An 18,492-nucleotide genomic window follows, 5' to 3' on the forward strand; every position below is an offset into this window, starting at 1 on the left:
GTAGCACGCGGAAATGCCGCAACTCTGCCATAATTATGTTAAGCCCGCCCACCGACTCCAAACACAATGTGATTGGCATATCTAGAGTTTGGTTTTTCCAGATCGCAAGCCAACAGAGAGTTGCTAGACGACCCTGGCTGCAAATTACATTTGCTGCCGCTAGGGTGCATCTAGATTTCTAGGCTACCAAATTTGGGTTAAAACAACCCACATTTTTTAGAGTATAAAGACCTTAAATAATGAACGTTATGTTTTAATTACCTTAAAATTAGCCATTTCTATCTACATACACTGCAGGTCCCCTTACAGTGAAGACGCCATTTGTGCCGCCAATGGGTTTCTACAGAAGCCCTAAACGGACAAACAGCTCTACAGATCGCTAGCTACTCTGTGCTGTCTCAGATGACAACATCTTTGTCCTGTGTCGGCCAACCTCAAATTCGCAACCTCGCCGCTAGATGCCGCTAAAATTTACACAGTGCACCTTTAAATTAAAAGTTAAATATTATGTTCTAAAATGGTTAATGAATGATAAAAACTATACGTGTGTGTGTGTGTGTGTATATATATATATATATATATATATATATATATATATATATATATATATATATATATATATATATATATATATATATATATATATATATATATATATATATATATATATATATATATATATATATATATATATTAGTTATTTTATATTGAAAAATATTTATATATGGCTTAAATGTTAAATATAAATTACATTAATTTACAATTTATGATTGCAAATTTTTTATTTTAATGTTGCATGTGATTATTTGCAATTATTCAGAATAGTTAGTTTTTACTATTTAACTTTATAAATGTTTGTTTATTTTTAATTCAGCAGCTCACTTGCAAACACAAAGTATATTATTACCACAGTGTTCTTTGACATTTCTTAGAAGAAGACATTTCTTATTAATTTCTTATGAATAACATGATATATGAATATTGTAATTATTTATGATAATATTACCATGGTACCAGCTTACTATATTTTGTAAAGGGAATTCAGCTTTCATTTTAAGTCTGGCTTAATGCTTTGGCTTAATGCAATGCTTTTTTCACCCTTTTTTTTCCTCTAGTCTCTATTGAAGCAGCACTAGTGATAATAGTGTGTGAAACTGTGCGGTGTGTGTTCTGCTGTACATGTGGCCTGCTGAGAATAAGTGTGTGTGGTCTTGCGTGTGTGCTCGCTTCCAAATACATGTGTGTATCGATTGTCAGTACATTTATCTCTCAGACGTGTTACATTCTCACCGCTTCAGACACGTGTTGTCTGACCGTCTGATCAAGCTTTGGTTTGTGGCATGCTCAAAGCCGCAGCCAGAAAAGTCATTACCTCTCACCACACATCTGTCCGTCAATACTAAGCCATTAAGAGCTGTCAGTGGTTCTCTTACGTAGCGTAAAAAGCTGTGTTTGGTAGGTTCCATCCATCTCTCTCACCATCCCCGCTTGTGTGTTTGATCTATAAATAGACCGTCTGAACATGCCATTGGTCATGTGACTAAGGATCAATGTGGGAAATGGGGGGGGGGGGGGGGGAGAGTGTTGGGGATTAAAAAGATCAGTAAACCTGATTTATCAAAGCACTCTTGACACGAGTTGGTTTGAGTCACGCTAAATGTGATCAGTGGGTTGTATGACAGTTATTGATCACGTCAGTGAAAATACGGCAAAATACATCCATAAAACTGGCCCAAACAGAGGTTCTGCTGAGATTAATTTCTCAATTTTCTCAAGTTTTGTTTTTTACATTCCCATTATTGATCCTGAATCTTTGCCTGATCCATGTAGAAAGGATTCAGGGACTATTTTTGTCAGATTTTGTCACTGAAGTGAATGTAATCACATGCGCATCTATATGTAGCTCTCTGCAGGAACAGAAGGAAGACCTGCGGAAGCGTCTCTCCTACACCACTCATAAGCTGGAGCTTTTAGAGCGCGAGTTTGACTCCACGAGGCAGTACCTGGAGACTGAGCTGCGCCGAGCTCAGGAGGAGCTCGACAAGTTCACAGACAAATTACGCCGGTAAGTAGAGTGTACACAATAGCATCTGGCTTTAAATCATCCACCATACTTTTGAGTGTAGCAAAAGAACATGGCAGTATGTTAGCGTTAGCATCTATTTAAATTCATCACTATAAAAATGACTTAACTTTAAAGGTCCCATGGCATGAAAATTTCTTTACAGCGAGTTTTTTTAACATTAATATGAGTTCCCCTATATGGTCCCCATGTTAGAAATTTTGATAGGTGTAAACCGAGTTCTGGGTGTCCTGCTCTGCCTTTGAGAAAATGAGAGCTCAGACGAGCCGATCTGGAATCTTCCCTGTATGCCGTCATACGGGAAAACGTTACCTCCCTTTCCTCTGCTTTGCCCGCCCAGAGAATTAGGAGAAAATTGATTGTTTATTTTACTCGCAATGTCAGCACAGGCTTTTACGATATGGATTCGACAGCACCGCCACAAACAGTCAGTAACAGTGTTCATTAATGCCTGATCTGGGATCAGTGATTTCTGATGACTAGCTAAATATTCAAGTTCACACAGACTTTCTTTCTAAATCGTTTATGCATCCGTGAATCAAGCCAGTGACTAAACGATCAACTTCACATCGTTTCTCTTAGTAGCATGAAACAAATCTGTTACTTCAATTGTGATAAGATGCTAGATTAGCGATCAAAGAACTCTCTCTTTATAATGTTCGGAGCTGTGAATCACACTCGCGAGTGTATCTGCACACTTGCCCAAACTGCCGTAACTTTCGCTGCACAACAAAGCTCTTACTGTATTCATATCGATGTCGTGTTTGCTGTTAGTTGTGATGAAAGCATTTCGTGAGAAAAATAGCGTTGTAATGACGAGATCACTGCATTCACGCGATCAACAGACTGTCTGTGTACTCAATGCTCGTCACTGCAGCCTTGTGATGGGAAAATATCTAAAAATAATGCTCGACAGCTGTAATGGTAAAAAAAAACTTAGTAAAAGTATTCGAGAGGGGTTCCACATGTTCATAGAATAAGGTGGAAGAAGACAGGGTCGGCATGACTGGGACTCGTGTTTATTCAGAACTCTCAGATACAAACAAAAACTTGCGCTCCCAGCACTCACAACTCGGTACAATATAACTTTTCTCAGCAATCTTTCTCCAGAGCTCTCCGTCTGGTCTACAAGTCCGTCTCTCTCTCTCTCTCTCTCTCTCTCTCTCTCTGGCAGTGATTGTCTTGCAGTCTGCAGACCTCGCTAAACCACGCCCCCTCCACCACATAATCTAATACTCATTTTAAATGCAAAGATGTCAGCCAATCACAACAGTGGGCGTTTTCACTGAAGTCTCACAGCAGACACACCCCTTGAAACAGAGCATTCAAGCCAGAGGGCTAATATCAGAATAGAAAAATGCCTTTTATTTCTAAATTATGACATTTTATGATGTAAAAATCATACTAACAATATAAGTACACATCAGGAAACATTATAAAATAATTTTAAAAAATCCACGCCATGGGACCTTTAAGGTTAATTCTGTGGTGTGAAAAGCTATTTGATTTAGTCTTTAATTTCATGTTTCTCTCACAGTATGGTTTTATATTAGTCAAAACACAAAGCATACACTGTGTACGAATATGCCTGCTTCCCTACTATAGTAGACGAAAAACGTGACGTGAAATTAATAGTATGTCTGAATTTTTCGTATTCATAAACAGTAGGCAAAAAGTGGGTAAATAACCCAATAACCGTTAGGGATGGGCAACAGTGGTCGAGTAATCGAGTAGGCCTACTCGAACATGACAGCGACCATCGATCATGAGAACGATGATCGCCCTGACTTTAAAAAAAAATTGTCTCTTTTTTATTGGTTATTGCGTCATTTTGCGCGGTACCTGAGGTCTGATTGGTTAGCGTTATACAGCATGCCTCCTGACCGCGGCGAAATAAAGTGAAACTGAGGCGTGCACTGCAGTGATGTCTGGAATCACTGATCATTAAATGGTTATTGCAAGATGTGCAGCGCCAATCTGTCAGCGCCTATAGTACTGTCAGTTTTTCTTTCATTCTTGTTCACTCGGCTGTTGTTCATTCTTCAGTTTCAGCTCAAATGCATTAATGCTCGACATTATAATATGGTTTAGAGATGGTCATATTCTTTTCAGATAGGCTATTTCTTTCTCAGAATCATTGATATTAGTAATGCAGCACTGCTATACTGTTTTCGTATTTTTTAACAGTAGACCTAGTTTATTTAAAGCTGTTTTTCGTTATGAGTTCGAAAACGCACAGTGATGTCTGTAAACACTGCGATCATGAATAATAAAATTAAGTGCATGATGTGCAGAGGCAATCATAGCATTATAATAAGAACACGTTTTTAATAAAATGTTGTTTCTGTGTGAATTCGTTGTCCATGTATCAGCGTTGTTGGGAAGAGCGCATTCAAATGTTCTGTTTCAAACTAGCTTGTAAAATCTAGCACGCTGAAGTTCACGTGAGCATTCACGTCCGTTTGTGTTGATTTAAGTTGTAATAGGTTAATATTAATCTGATATAGGGTACGTTTGGTTGAGTTTATTAACCAGCTTGCAAGCTCTGCAGGGTGGTGTATTTCACTGTTTCAGCTCAAATGCAATGCTAGATATTATTGACTTTTCAAAGACATTTATTCATCATAATCTAGCAGTTATTTTTTGTTTTATATGTTCATGTTTTCATATACCTGTTTTCATGTCACGTTTGTATGTCAACAACCATTTTTGTAACAGTATTTTCATTATCTCAATGACAGACATGCCCCGCCCCCTGCACATGCCCTGCCCCCGAGTACTCGAGTACTCGTTTTTGAGATCTATCGATGATCGAAATGAGAACTGACATTGTAGGTCACATAACAAAGCCAACATGGCAGATGTAGTACGTCCGGATTTTGGGCCTCGCACATTGGGCCTCATTCATGAAACTTAAGTAAATATACGAGCAAATTCTGAGTAATTTGCGGGTAAAATGGACCATTACGAAAACTCTCCTCCAGATTCACAAACGCTTCGCATACCACAGATTCTGTAGTTAAATGTGTGTATACTAAAAAATGTCAAACATTCGTAAATAGTTCATAATTAGCATAATCCCAGCCCATGAGTTACAATGCAATTTACGTGTCGAGGAACGTTGTGGAGTCTTCTGGACTTCGTTCTCCGGTTTGGCTCCAGCATATTGCATAAATGCTAAATAGAATAATTGGCCATATGCCGAATAATAAATATTCACTTATTGTGTGTCCACCAAAGCATTTTTAGCCAGCTAAAAAAAGCCTGATGCTCTTCTAAAAATGGCCCACTGGTGCCGCTTGAAAGCGCTTTGCAAGCGTTTTTCCAGAGATACTTTGGTTGCTATGATACAGAATATCCATGGCAGTAATGTGCTACTATCTCATTTTGAAGAATATTACTGAATATAAAAATGCAGTAACCAGCAATATTAACTATTAACATTGTTGTTCAGTCATTGTACAAGGATGATTGGTCGGTGTAACATTTGTCCCACCCTCCTTTACTGTGATTGGACGGCTGGGCAAAAAGTGACAGTGATGAGCGCTGTTTTACCCAAAGTTAAACAGTCAAAAAAACTAAAGACAGGGCAAATCAACTCGTAATATTATTATGGTACAATATTATCAATTTGCCTAAATTAGAACACAAAACGTTCAATGTGGTAGCGAGCAGGTGTACGTTTCTTTTGTACCAACTAACATTTTAAAAATATTCGTGAATATTTAAAAATATGTTTGTGAATCCCAAAATTTACGTCAGAGCGGCTTTTTGAACGATTTACACAAATTTGTTCTGCTCGTGTTTCATGAATGAGGCCTATACCTACAATATAGAACATCATTTTTAATGGTCACAAAGTTCATTCCTACTCAAATAATATAAGATTTTGGGTGCACCTATATATTTTTTAAATCCTTGTTTGTTTTTTAATAGAAAAGTCACAAATTATCCATACTGCTGATAAGAATTTTGGGACCATATTCTGTAGACAAAAATCTAAATTTTCAGAGGTTGCAAGTCTTCTTGGTCGCAAATGAATACAGGATGCCACTGTAACAATGTCATACTTACAGTGAAACATGATGGCAGCACTGTTTATTGTACACTGCTGCAAGATATTTTGCAGCCGATGCACTAGAAGAAAGTGTAATTTCTGCTACATGCCAGACCATCCCTATAGAGAATATCCACATCTGAATGGCTAAAATCAAATAAGATTAAGGTTATGGTTATGGTATGGATTGCACTATAGTCAAAGCCCTGACTTTAATCCAGTAGAGAATACTTTTAACAGGGGTGTTATGAATGTATTATAAAGGTGCATTGAGTAATATTTATCCTCATTAAAAAAAAAAACAATTACCCCTAAAGAAATAAATAGTAGGCTATTTTTGAACAATACATCAAAAATAAAAGCTGTTTTATTTTCAACAGAGCAGGTCAACTCATTGGGTCTGCCATGTTGAGATCACATGACCAGTCAAATACTAAAAATTAAATTATGATTAAATGATAAAATTAAAATGGCTGACTGCCAGTAGCACATTTATGAAATGTCATCAGTAAACCGGTAAATTGGTTTTGCTGACTTGCATATTGACTAGAGAAAAAAACTATCACTGAGTGCACCTTTAACTGTTTTTGAGGAAAGAACAAAATAAATGTCTGCAATTCTCTTTATTCATGTTTGTGAAATAGTTGCCAATACCATTTAGTTCCAAATATCACAGACGTCTTCACACCATGTACTTTTAAAATGTCCACTTTTTGTGGACATTAGTCAAAAAGAAACTTGGATGGGGGCACACTTCGAAAATCCACTGGAAAAACTATATCATCTAAACAACTTTGACTTAAAATTTTAACCATACTATGATTTCACAAGTTCCTGTCTCCATATAATCTTAGCGTAAGTGGGAAACTGAGATTTGGCTTGCTGTCTGCTATAGAAGGGCTCAGGACATTCTACTCGGGCTCCGATTACCCCCCTATTACATAGGCAAAAAATACAAAAGGAGGAGAAAGGATGTTGAAAGAACTAACAACGGGAAGTGGTAAGAGGCTGTTTTTATACCTTGGTATTACTTAGATTAGATGGGCGTACTCCTCCTGAAATTACTTTCGTGGGATGCACTATTTTTTTACCTTGCATACTATTTCCGACGGATAGTAAGTGAATTGGGAGACAGAAATTGTTTCACTTAGGCATCTGCTGGCCAATGCCAAGTGTGTAGGAGTAAGTTGTACAGTTATAGCTTGGCAATGTGTTGGGCTCCGCGGTCCATTGTAAAATAAATGTTGTGAATTGGTATTGCAACAGATACCATAACGTAATGTGGAAGATGAACAGGTGCGCTGGTGAGAGTTTTGGCAAACGACTTAAAAGAAAATTAGGATTATCTAACAGATGTGTCTAAGGAAATAAGGATAAGACCTTCCTGTGCGTGCTGGATTTGATGAAAGATGTTTTGTTCATCTGTTTCCCACAGAATACAGAGCAGTTACTCAGCACTGCAGAGGATCAACCAGGACTTGGAGGATAAAATCCACCGAAATGTGAGTGCACACATCAGCCACACTCAAAAAAAGCATAAATTATACAAGAGGTGTCTGGGCGAGCACACACGCACTGCTTTTTGTTTTAATGTGCGAATGTTTTTGTTCGCATACGTGTTTACAAGTACTCATCTCCCTCTTTAAGTGCTTTCTTGTTTAAATGGGTTTTTGGATGAAAGTGTTTACATCGCTGTCCGCACTTCTGTCCATGTGTGTACGCATTTTGTGGTGTGTAACATATTAGTGAATGTGTTAAACATGTACAATAGCACTGAATGCACTAAGAGTCTATTTGAATATCAATACACTGCCACTGGTGCGCCTGACATTAATTACAGTCCATTACAACAGCCCGTCCGCCTTCACATGACAGTGTGATAGTGAGTCCATTATACTCACTGAATCTGCATCACAGCCTGTTTGTTAATTTGAAGTTCGAAACAATTAAATTATAATTAGTCTGCCTGCCGCAGTACATTGTATGACCATTACATGTCTGTATTAGGATCCACCCCTCAGGGTTTACTCCGAGTTTGTTATAGTAAACACTTTTTTTTTAGCAACATATTACACAATGATGACCCTGAAGGTTATGGTCCAGGTATGAAAGGAAAATTATGTGAAAATCATCTGATCTCAGCCTTCTACTGATGTTCCTTTGAGTACGGCAATTAATTCCCATCTGCTGCAGGAATATCCTAGAATGACTTAACACGTGCACTGAATTCTCACTGTGTAAATTTGTCTATATTCCTACTGGTGGGCCTATATCATTGCAAATGCATATCATAGAGGTTTTTTTCTGAAAAATGTGCTCCTTTCATCCAGTCACAGCACCACGATGATGAGAAACGGGCTCTTAGTCGAGAAATCATCGTCCTTAACAATCATCTCATGGAAGCTAAGATGACCATTGAGAAACTGAGAGAGGATAATGTAAGAGAAATAATGACAATCTGATTTCTTTTATACGTGGAGGCTTAAATGGCAGCCCTATGTATTGGCTTTGGATAATCTAATGTTCCTTTTCTACCACTCTCAATAGGAGTTATACAGGAAGGACTGTAACCTGGCTGCACAGCTCTTGCAGTGCAATAAGTCACACTACAGAGCCCAGTTATCTGAGGTAAGTCAGCATGCAAGCAGTTTTAACAAAGAACACATACTTAAATTACAAGGCATTAATAAAAAATGTGCTTACCATTTATATGGACTTCCTTAGCTTTCTTTCATTATGACAGATACAATTAAAGGATTTGTTCACCCAAAAATGAAAATTCTGTCATTAATTACTTACCCTCATGTCGTTCGACACCCATAAGACCTTTGTTCATATTCGGAACAAACATTAAGATATTTTTTTTGAAATCCGATGGCTCAGAAAGGCCTCCGTTGGCAGCAATGTAATTTGCACTCACAAGACCCATAAAAGGTACTAAAGACGTCGTTACAAAGTCCATCTCACTACAGTGGTTCTAAAATAATTTAATGAAGCGACAAGAATAGTTTTTGTGCGAAAATTTTTTGTGCAAAAAAAATTGAGAATATAACTTTCATTTAGCAGCTTTGATAAGGCATCTGCTTGTAAACAAAGCTCCTCGCTTCCGGGTCATGTGTCAGAACGCCGGCTCTACATCATATTCTCGCGGATGCGTTGTGGTGCTTCTTGAGCTCATGTCAAAGGCCCAGGCGGAAGACAAGAACTTGTTGAATAAAGTCGTTATTTTTATTTTTTTTTTAGCACAAAAACTATTTTCGTTGCTTCATAAAATTATTGTAGAACCACTGTAGCGAGATGGACTTTTTAACGTCTTTAGTACCTTTTATGGGTCTTGTGAGTGCAAATTACATTGCTGCCAATCAAGGCCTTTCTGAGCCATCGGATTTCAACAAAAATATCTTAATTTGTGTTCCGAAGATGAACAAAGGTCTTACGGGTGTCGAACGACATGAGGGTAAGTAATTAATGGCAGAATTGTCATTTTTGGGTGAACTAACTGTTTAAGGTATCTGGTTCATTGTGTTTGATTATTTTAAAAATATTCCTATATACAAGGATGCTAATAGTTAAAAAGAAAAAAGAGTATTATAGACCCATTGTTGCTGCAAGGCAAAAATAATGCCCTGTACCATGTGTGAGCTGGGTTTACTACTCAGCTAACTGATCACATGCGGCAAGACATACATGTGCTACAGTAAAAAATGGAAAATGCATTCTATATGTCTATATAACAATGATGAATAACATTAGAACACAGTGTGTCTATGTGCTGGATAATTGTTATTTATAGCACAACCTCTAGTCTATTTATATAGCCTGTTTGCACGTCATCCACAGAATACCTTTTCCAAAAGATATTTCATCTAAATAAACCCAACCATCCCCTTTAGTGCTATATTGTTTAACCACTAACTGTTAGCTAAATGTTTTTGGACTGATATGAATGTAGCAAACCAAGAAGCAGGATTATTTTTATTTAGTGGGACATACTAGCATTTAGGTCAACTATAGTAAATCTAAAGTTCTTGTTTAAAGAAATATTGAGGTTCTGTCCCAATTAAGAATGAGCGACTATTCTGGCAGGGTAAAAGGGGGATGAAGTTTAAGTAATAATAGTGTGTTCCAATAAACTTGGCATTTTATTCATCGAATCTGCTCCAAGCCTCATGCCAATCCCATGATGTCTAGAGCAAGGACTTATTTTGGCATTCTGCCTGCTTTAAAAACCTGCTCATGCTTGGCAGATATACCTGAATGGAAACATCAATGTGTCTGTTACACAATGTGTTCAGGGAATTAAGCCTTGAAAATTGTTTTATATGAGAATATCAAATAATTGGCACTTAGCATTCGTTAAAAATAGTCAGTTGGACATAGCTAAGGTGTCTCGTGTGGTTATGAGGAAAAACTATTTACAGAGTTTCTGTAATTAGAATTTCTGAGAAATTTATTTTAAAAGCAACCCAAAAGTCTCCAAAGCAAGAATACTCAGAAGGGCAATAGATGTCGTATGAATTAGATATCGAATCGGATTTGTTGAACCAAGACCAACCCTATTGGTTTTGAAGGACTACATTTTTTGCTTTGTCTTGGCTCCTCTTATCATGCTTATATAATTAGCCATGTTCTGTTAGCTAATTAGATGCAATTTACTTTCTTCTTGTTGCTATGGTGAAAGAACTGAGGTAAAAAAAAAACACTAAAAAGGGGGGAAAAAAAGAGTTGTGATATTGGATTGATGCCTAGTACTCAGTGTGTAGTGTAGTGTGTGTAGTGTCAGTGGCAATGAAATCTGTGGTTCTTCCCTCTGGCCAATTTTTGCTAAATGAAAAACTAAAAACCATGTACTTACGTATACCATTAGTACAGATTTGAAGACTTAATATCTTTGGCTGTCTTCTTTGCAAATGTACTTCGGTGCTCATTGAGGGCTCTTGTGTGTTTCTTTCTGCCTTTTAAGGATATTGACCTGATCTATGCTATTATTTCCCTTTTATCCCTGCCAGATAGGGTTCCATAACAGCCTAGCTTTTTCTCTTTGTGTGCGAATTTCTCAACTCTTATTGTTCAATGGGTACATCTAATGGACATCTGTGTTTCACTCTCTCTCAGTTGCCTGCAGAGTTTCAGGAGCGTGTGAGCTTGCACATGGAGGGTTCTTCTCTCTGCCACTCCCCATATGCCGACACAGTGCCTGCCTCTGTCATTGCTAAGGTCTTGGAAAAACCAGATGAGGTCTGCAGCAGTCAAGCCTCTCGCTCACCCAGCCCACAACCCCAGGAACGCCAGGGCTTCCTTGTGGGCACCAGCCTCGTGGGTAGCACCGAGCGCCTTGGCCTCCGAGCTACTTACAAGTCAGATCTGTACAGCAGTGACACAGCACTTTATTGCCCTGATGAACGGAGACGAGAGCGCAGACCCAGCATGGACCTCCATGGACAGAGGAAGGTTTATGAACCTCAGAACTCCACTGATAGCAACCCAGAAGAGGGATCCATGTCGCTGCAGCCTGGCTTCTCGCAGGACCACTTCAGAAAGTTTACAACCTCTCTGGGAGGCGGCTCCAGCTCTTACTCCAGCTTTAGTGCAGCAGGATCAGAAGACAAGGGTCAGGATCCTCCGAGCAGTGCTGCATCTTCTCCTCGCCACCATGCCCTATACATGGACTGGAGGGATGGGGCTGAATATGAGCACAAAAGCGACTCTTCCTGGGAGAGAGAGAGTCCAAGCGCCTTCACAAAGGCCCATGCGTTCCAACCGCCTGAGACCAGCCACCATCAGAATGGTAGCTCACCCATCTACAGCAGAACAATGTCCTCCTGTTACAGTGAACCTTACGAGCCCCTGCCAACTTCCACCTCACCCAGCATCACCTATGGCGACAGTCGCCGTGGAAGTGCTTTTGCTCCTGAGGAAGAAGAGCTGATTGGTCGGTGGAGGCAACTGAGTGTGGAGGATCTAAGTGCCCACTCATACCGCAGTCCTGGGCGGGCCTCACCTTATAGCTTCTCTGAGCAGCACTTCTCTGTCCGGCCTGCAAAAATTCGCCTTGGTCCTCTCTACAGTAGCTTCCAAGAGGGTACTGATGTATTCCACCATCATGCTGGGGTACTAGACCCCTTCTCCAGCCCCAGCCCTGATTGCAGCCCAGGCCTACGGCAGCAGCAGCAAAGCCAGCCTCACCTGTACCGCTCTAAGGAGGATAGCCAAGAGTCTGAGCAGAGCCTCTACAGCCCCAAGGACGGTGTGGTGGCAGCTGGGGGCCAGGCAACAGAGTACGTTGATGTAAGTCCCAACAGTTCAAATGAGTCACTGGACCATGGATCTCTGGAGATGGCTGCAGAGCTGCAGCATTATCAACCTGAGAGGCACAGCGTGTCCCCTCAGGGAACCACCCCACCACCTCCTCCACAACAACCGTACCAAAAATTTGGCACACTAGGGCTGTCACGCAAGGACAGTCTCACCAAGGCACAGCTCTATGGTACTCTACTAAACTAAGAGCAGGATTTCCTGGTTACCCTCTTTTACAGCTCTATGGTACTCTCCTAAACTAAGAGCAGGGTTTCCTGGTTACCCGCTTTGTCAGTAGTTTTTGAATGTTAAGCCACAGTTTGAGCCAAACACATGATAAGAATTTTCTGTTGAATATTTTCAGTCCATCAGCTCTTATCTTTTTACTCTCTATTTCTGTATCTGTTACAGTGTTTTCTAAACATCGAACATGAATTCCTCATGTTTCTACCGTTGATATGAAGCTCTAACACGCAGCACTATTTGTATAGCCTATTTTGGAAGTTTATTAATGGTTCTGTGTGGTTTGTGAGAAAGTATTTTAAGTGCATTAGGTGCATTATGGATTTTTGGAAACTTGTCTTCAGAGAGAGATTATCTTTGTTTTACCAAAAGCCTTCTGGGCTCAAAAGGGTTTGTGAATGGACAGCACATGCTATGTAAAAAGAAATGCTAATTTTTGACAAGAAATTCGATCTTTTATTATATAACTTATGAATAGCTGTATTTATTGTTAAGTATGCTATATCTATAATTGTTTAATAAATGTAAAACTATGGAGAGATTGAACAATCTATATAATTGTAAATTATTTTTATTGCTATAAATAAGGCAATCAGCACAATTATACTGCAAACAAATAAAAATGCCTCAAACAAGTTAACCATTTAAAAAAGATTTAACTACAATCTATTGGCGGATCGTTTCACAGATTTGTGAAAACAATTTTGAGAATAAACTCTGCACGGATTTATATTACCCTAAATCAGCCCTTCAAGATCATGTCTCAACCAAAGTGATACTTCTAATCTATTTCTATTCCAAATAGATTTGGTACTACTCAAATCTATTGCTTCATCAAGCGAGTACAATATCTTGGAAGCACTGGGCATTTTATTTTAAAACTCCTGATGTGTTTTGTTGGGCGATGGAATTTCTGAGGTGATTGTTCTGTTTTCTCTCTTTTGTTCCTCAGTGCTGTAAGCCCCCTCCCTCAGGCCCTCTCTACCTCACGATTCAATCCCTCTCTTCTTTCTTAATCAGCTGGGATCCTGTGTCAGTTGACACAATGATGCATGACTCTGTTATTTCTGTTTCGCTTTCTATATCTAATAAAGCACAATAGTTGCACCATGTCTGCCTCTTTAACTCCCTTTTGTCTCCTGCTCTACTCCTGTTGGAGAGTGAAGCTTGCTGCTGAGGTGAATTGGGGAAAATGTATAACTTAAGAGTTCTGTTTCCTACATAACATGTTTCCTTGTACAGTGTGAATGACAGCATACAAAGGAAGGACCTTGGTCCTCCTCCACAAACGACAGACTTCTTTTGCAGCATTCAATTTATTCAGTCTTTACAGTATAACAGAAGCACTGCATTTACACTCAAAACATTCATGTTAGTGTGTATGATTGACGACTGTAGCTAGTAAACTCCCTACAGCTCCACGGTGAATGAAATATATCTAATAATGGCTAATGCACAGCAGAATATAGCGGAGGTAATGAAGTTTAAACAGCCATTACTCTGGTTCATTTGCGTAGTGACACACCACAATCCGTAGAGCCACAGCCTACGCATTTCCTTTTTTTATTTCGTTTGGACACTGGGATGTCACACATTTTTTTAAATATATCTTGAAATAAGTCACAGGGTGGGAGTTGCCGGGTCTATTATACAGCGGTGATATTCTGAGAGGCTAAAGTGTCACTAGTTCACATCATAAATGAATAAGTCTGTAAAATGAATTCCAGAACAACATTCAGCAATCTTGATCTTTAATCTATGTTAAGAGATATGCAATAGCGTTCATGTTATTCTGTATTCGTCTTAGCTCTGAGCCATATGTTTCTTGGGCACGTTGCTCCTGTCATTTGTATTCAAGGGATATGTTGGACTCGATACTTTCAGGCTCTCATTCACAGAGAAGAGTGAGTCACAAGCCGGAGGCCATCTCTGAAAAACACTGCAGCAAAGATATGGGGAACAGATGGACATTTTAATTTCCTGTCTCCTAACCAGCAAGTCCCTCAGGTACTTGGCCATAAACACACCCCAAAAAAATCCATTGCACTGATGTACGACATTTAAATTTGCCACACTTGTGAAAGGCAGTTCTGCTTCTTCCCTTCACCTTCTAAGGCCCACCATGCTTTCACTCAGGTCCCACAGCCGTTTGGCTGTATGGTCATCTGTGGCTTTAGAAAGCAATTGTTCTTCTTCGCAATTAGCAAAGCATTTTCCAGACACACCCTCAACTTCAGGCGAGCATGCCAGGTATAGTGGGGTCTGAGCACCCTCCAGTGGGCTTTTGAAGAACAACCAAGAGACCAGCAAGAAAAGAGGCTTAATCAGCAGGGGTATGTTGACGTGCCGACCCAATCTGGTCCTTACAATACCCGGAGTGAGGGCATTTACAGTTACCTCAGTACCATCCAGCCTGCGGGCCATCTCGCGAGTGAAAAGTAGGTTGGCAAGCTTGCTCTGGCTGTAGCAAAAAGCCTTGTTGTAATTCTCTTCACTGTTCAAGTCCTCGAAGTTGATGCTGCCATACTTGTAGAGTTTGGAGGAAACCACAACGATACGGCTGGGAGCCGACTGCTTCAGGAGGTCAAGCAGGAGATGTGTCAGAAGGAAGTGACCCAGGTGGTTCACTCCCAGCTGCATTTCATAACCCTCTTCTGTCTTACTGTAGGGACACTGGTAGAGACCAGCGTTGTTGATAAGAACATCAATCCTTGGCTCCTCCTAATTTTGGAACACAATTAGAAAATTTTGGTAGAAATCACACTTTTGTAATATTGCATCTACTGTGCATCTACATGAAAAATTATTAATACATGATGTAGCTTTTTATCCTGGTTGAAATTTAATACTGACAGATTGTGATACCCTCGAGTTCTCTGGCAGGCTGTTTCAGAGGCATGAATCACGGATGGTGAAAACCCTAACCTCAAGGAGGCTGCCTGAGGACTACAGGGATCACCTTTGGGATGGAGGTACAGCTAAGACGGAAAATGCTATTCTATCCAACTCAACTTTGTGTATTTTGTGGCATTTACGCACTGCAGAACATGTAACTAAAATGGCTCCATTTAAATACCTAAATAAATACACATGCTTTAAAGGGGTCATGAATTGAGAAATACAATTGTCCTTGATCTTCTGACATATAAAGGCTGGCACACACCAAGCTGACGATCGGCCGTTGGGCCATTTTTGAGCGTCGGCCAACTTATTTGTGTTCCGCATCGTTGGTTCTAGTCTGACGCCGTCTGGGTTTTTTAGGCCGATTCAACATGTAGAATTGGCAACGGGCTGTCGGTGAGAGAGAGAACTCGGATTGGTTGTTCAGTGAATATTTTAATATTAACATGAGCAGAGAGGAATAAAGAAAGTGATCAGCAAGATTGATATTCAAAACAGTAAGCACACGCTGCTTTGTTTACAGTCTGTGTACCTGCAGCGTCTGTTTCCCTTTTTGAATGATGAATAGACAAATATATCTGCAGAAATAGACAGTTGTCTCATTTACACGCAGGCGCAGAACGTGCTTGCTAGTTGACAGTCAGCTGTAGTTCTCTTTGTGTTCAAGTGCCGCTTTTTTCACCCAACTTAGGCAACGCAAGGCGACAACACAGTTCTGTGGCGTCGGTTTGGTGTGTCCCTACCTTAAGAGATTATTGTACTATAAAAATATCCTGCAAGTTTCAAAACTCAAAACTTCCTCATTAGTTCAAAAACAGCTTTTATTGAAACCAAGCTCCCAAAATGACTCGTTTAGGATTTGTTGTCTCAGTCTGACATCACTGAGCAACAAAACGATAGAGTTGCCACTGAGGATTACAAGACATTTTGAATGGCCTTCCTTGTGATCCTAACATTAAGAAAGCGTGGATGAAAGCGGCTGATCGCAACATGCAAGTGTGTCATTATTACTTTGTTACAGATCATTTGATATGTACTCACTTTACTGAAAATGATGAACGATGAATATAAGAACAACGGCCATTCATTCATCATTCGTTTACACGAAACACCGTGAGTTCTATCTTAGTGGCAAGTCTTGAATGTGGCACACCTATCAAAAGTGTTTCAAAGAGAGGATCAAAAACAGGATAGAAAATAGCCTATTATTTTTAAATTAGAAAGTTTTTTTAATGTAAAATTCTTGCTAGTATAAGTGGACCTCAGAGAACAATTAAAAAAAAGTTCATGACCCCTTTAATAAAATCTACATATAGGAAACATCAGGGCTAGTTGTTACATGAGCTGTGTGTCACCTAAAATGTTTTTGAGTCAAAGTAAAACCATGTTGACATGCATTAATCAAATAGGTCAGACTGAGGCATGTCGACACATGTTTTAAATGTCGTGATTTCATGTAATTCATTAATTACAATTTATTTTGGCCAAAAAATGGTTTGACAATTTTATGTATTTAAATTTTTTTTTAAATACATTTCACTGAAAACGGTTAAAGGAGTATTGACAGGTTCAAATTGAATAAACTTCAGCCTTAACTTTAGACTTGCTTCTCAATTAGGGTAGGCCTTCAAAAAGGGACAATAAAATGTAAAAATAATTGTATTTTGAATAGGTAATGATGGTTGGAATATCCAACGAATCTACGTGCCTCCTATTTTCCATTTATGTATGCAAAATGTATCAAGGGGAAAAAAACAGTTACTATGATGCTGTTATTTATCATACTAATATGTGATAATAATAATAATAATAATAATATGCAATCTCATTAATATGTCATTGTAAAAGGCAAAATGTAATTTATGATGATAGTGGTCGATAATACCACAGCTAATAATTGTAGGGATATGTTACAATTATAACTGAAGTGATATAACATACATTTCAGGACACTAGTGGATAGCTAATGTCAACACATGCTTGACCTTTACTTACACAACATGTTAGTTGGTGTGGACTAATTCAGCCATTTTCTCAATAAATGTAGCATGGTTTGTGCTATTTATGGGTTAATAAATACTCCATGGTGCAGTAGCCAATATTTCATGTCCATGCAACACAGTTTCAGGTAACGTTAACGTTACTGAACCAAGGCGAAAAATGTAAACAAACCATGATAACTTCCTCGCAGAAGCTGCGCACGGACTGGAGCGACGCGAGGTCCAAGTGTTTGATCACGACCTCTCCCTGATTCGGACCGGCCTGATTCTTGATGTCCTGGGCCGCTTCCTCCGCCCTCTGCCTGTCCCGACAGGCCATGATCACACGGGCCTGCAGCTTCAGCAGCTCCGCTGCCGTCGCCTTCCCGATGCCGCAGTTCGCCCCGGTCACTATAACAGTCTTCCCGCGCATCAGACCCGCTGGGTAACTCAGTAATTTCAGCGCTTTCCGCCTGAAGAATATTCTCCTGGCAATGAAGAAAACCCCACCACCGAGGACAGCGGCTAAGACTACCGTTGCCGACATCAGTGCAGGAATACCAAAGTGTTGAATGACAGAGTGCGTGTGACTGTGAGCACCTAGGACCACATTACCCAGAATGCACTGCTTTGTTATGGTTGAAAATAGATTTCCCTTTTATGACTAGTTTAGCCTATTACACAACATACAGTGATGCGTACACCTAAATGTATAATCTTTTAAATGTATAATCTAATCTAATCAATAATTATATATTTTAGATAATTTCTTAAAAAAACAACATTTATTTGTTTGTTTGACTGTTAAACTGCGAAGTAAAAACCCACACTCCAAACCTGTCTTTTCATGGTCGCGGGGATTGATGAAAAAAAAGAAAGAAATCAATTTGACAACATTCATTCTGTAAAATATATTTTTTAGACCCGTCAAG

At 39.3% G+C, this 18,492-nt stretch overlaps 2 protein-coding genes across 2 annotated transcripts in view; one reads left to right on the plus strand and one right to left on the minus strand.

The window, feature by feature from the left end:
• The window catches only part of LOC307134966 (brain-enriched guanylate kinase-associated protein), a 37,578-nt gene extending 23,775 nt beyond the window's left edge, over positions 1-13,803 (plus strand). The window contains exons 3-7 of the mRNA XM_079831072.1: positions 1,904-2,065; positions 7,576-7,642; positions 8,471-8,578; positions 8,688-8,768; positions 11,256-13,803. Of these exons, the coding sequence (XP_079687198.1) occupies positions 1,904-2,065; positions 7,576-7,642; positions 8,471-8,578; positions 8,688-8,768; positions 11,256-12,644 (1,807 nt within the window). The 3' untranslated portion in view covers positions 12,645-13,803. The remainder of the gene's footprint in view (positions 1-1,903; positions 2,066-7,575; positions 7,643-8,470; positions 8,579-8,687; positions 8,769-11,255) is intronic.
• A 181-nt stretch (positions 13,804-13,984) lies between these two features.
• On the minus strand, positions 13,985-18,171 carry rdh14b (retinol dehydrogenase 14b). Its single transcript, XM_079831171.1, has 2 exons — positions 17,754-18,171; positions 13,985-15,401 (listed from the first exon to the last, which is right to left on the minus strand). The coding sequence occupies exons 1-2, from the start codon at positions 18,105-18,107 to the stop codon at positions 14,784-14,786; spliced, it is 972 nt and encodes a 323-aa protein (XP_079687297.1). The 5' UTR covers positions 18,108-18,171; the 3' UTR covers positions 13,985-14,783.
• Between the last annotated feature and the right edge of the window lie 321 nt (positions 18,172-18,492).

This window comes from Gobio gobio (genome assembly GCF_949357685.1).
Source record: "Gobio gobio genome assembly, chromosome: 12".
NCBI classification, from domain to species: Eukaryota; Metazoa; Chordata; class Actinopteri; order Cypriniformes; family Gobionidae; genus Gobio; species Gobio gobio.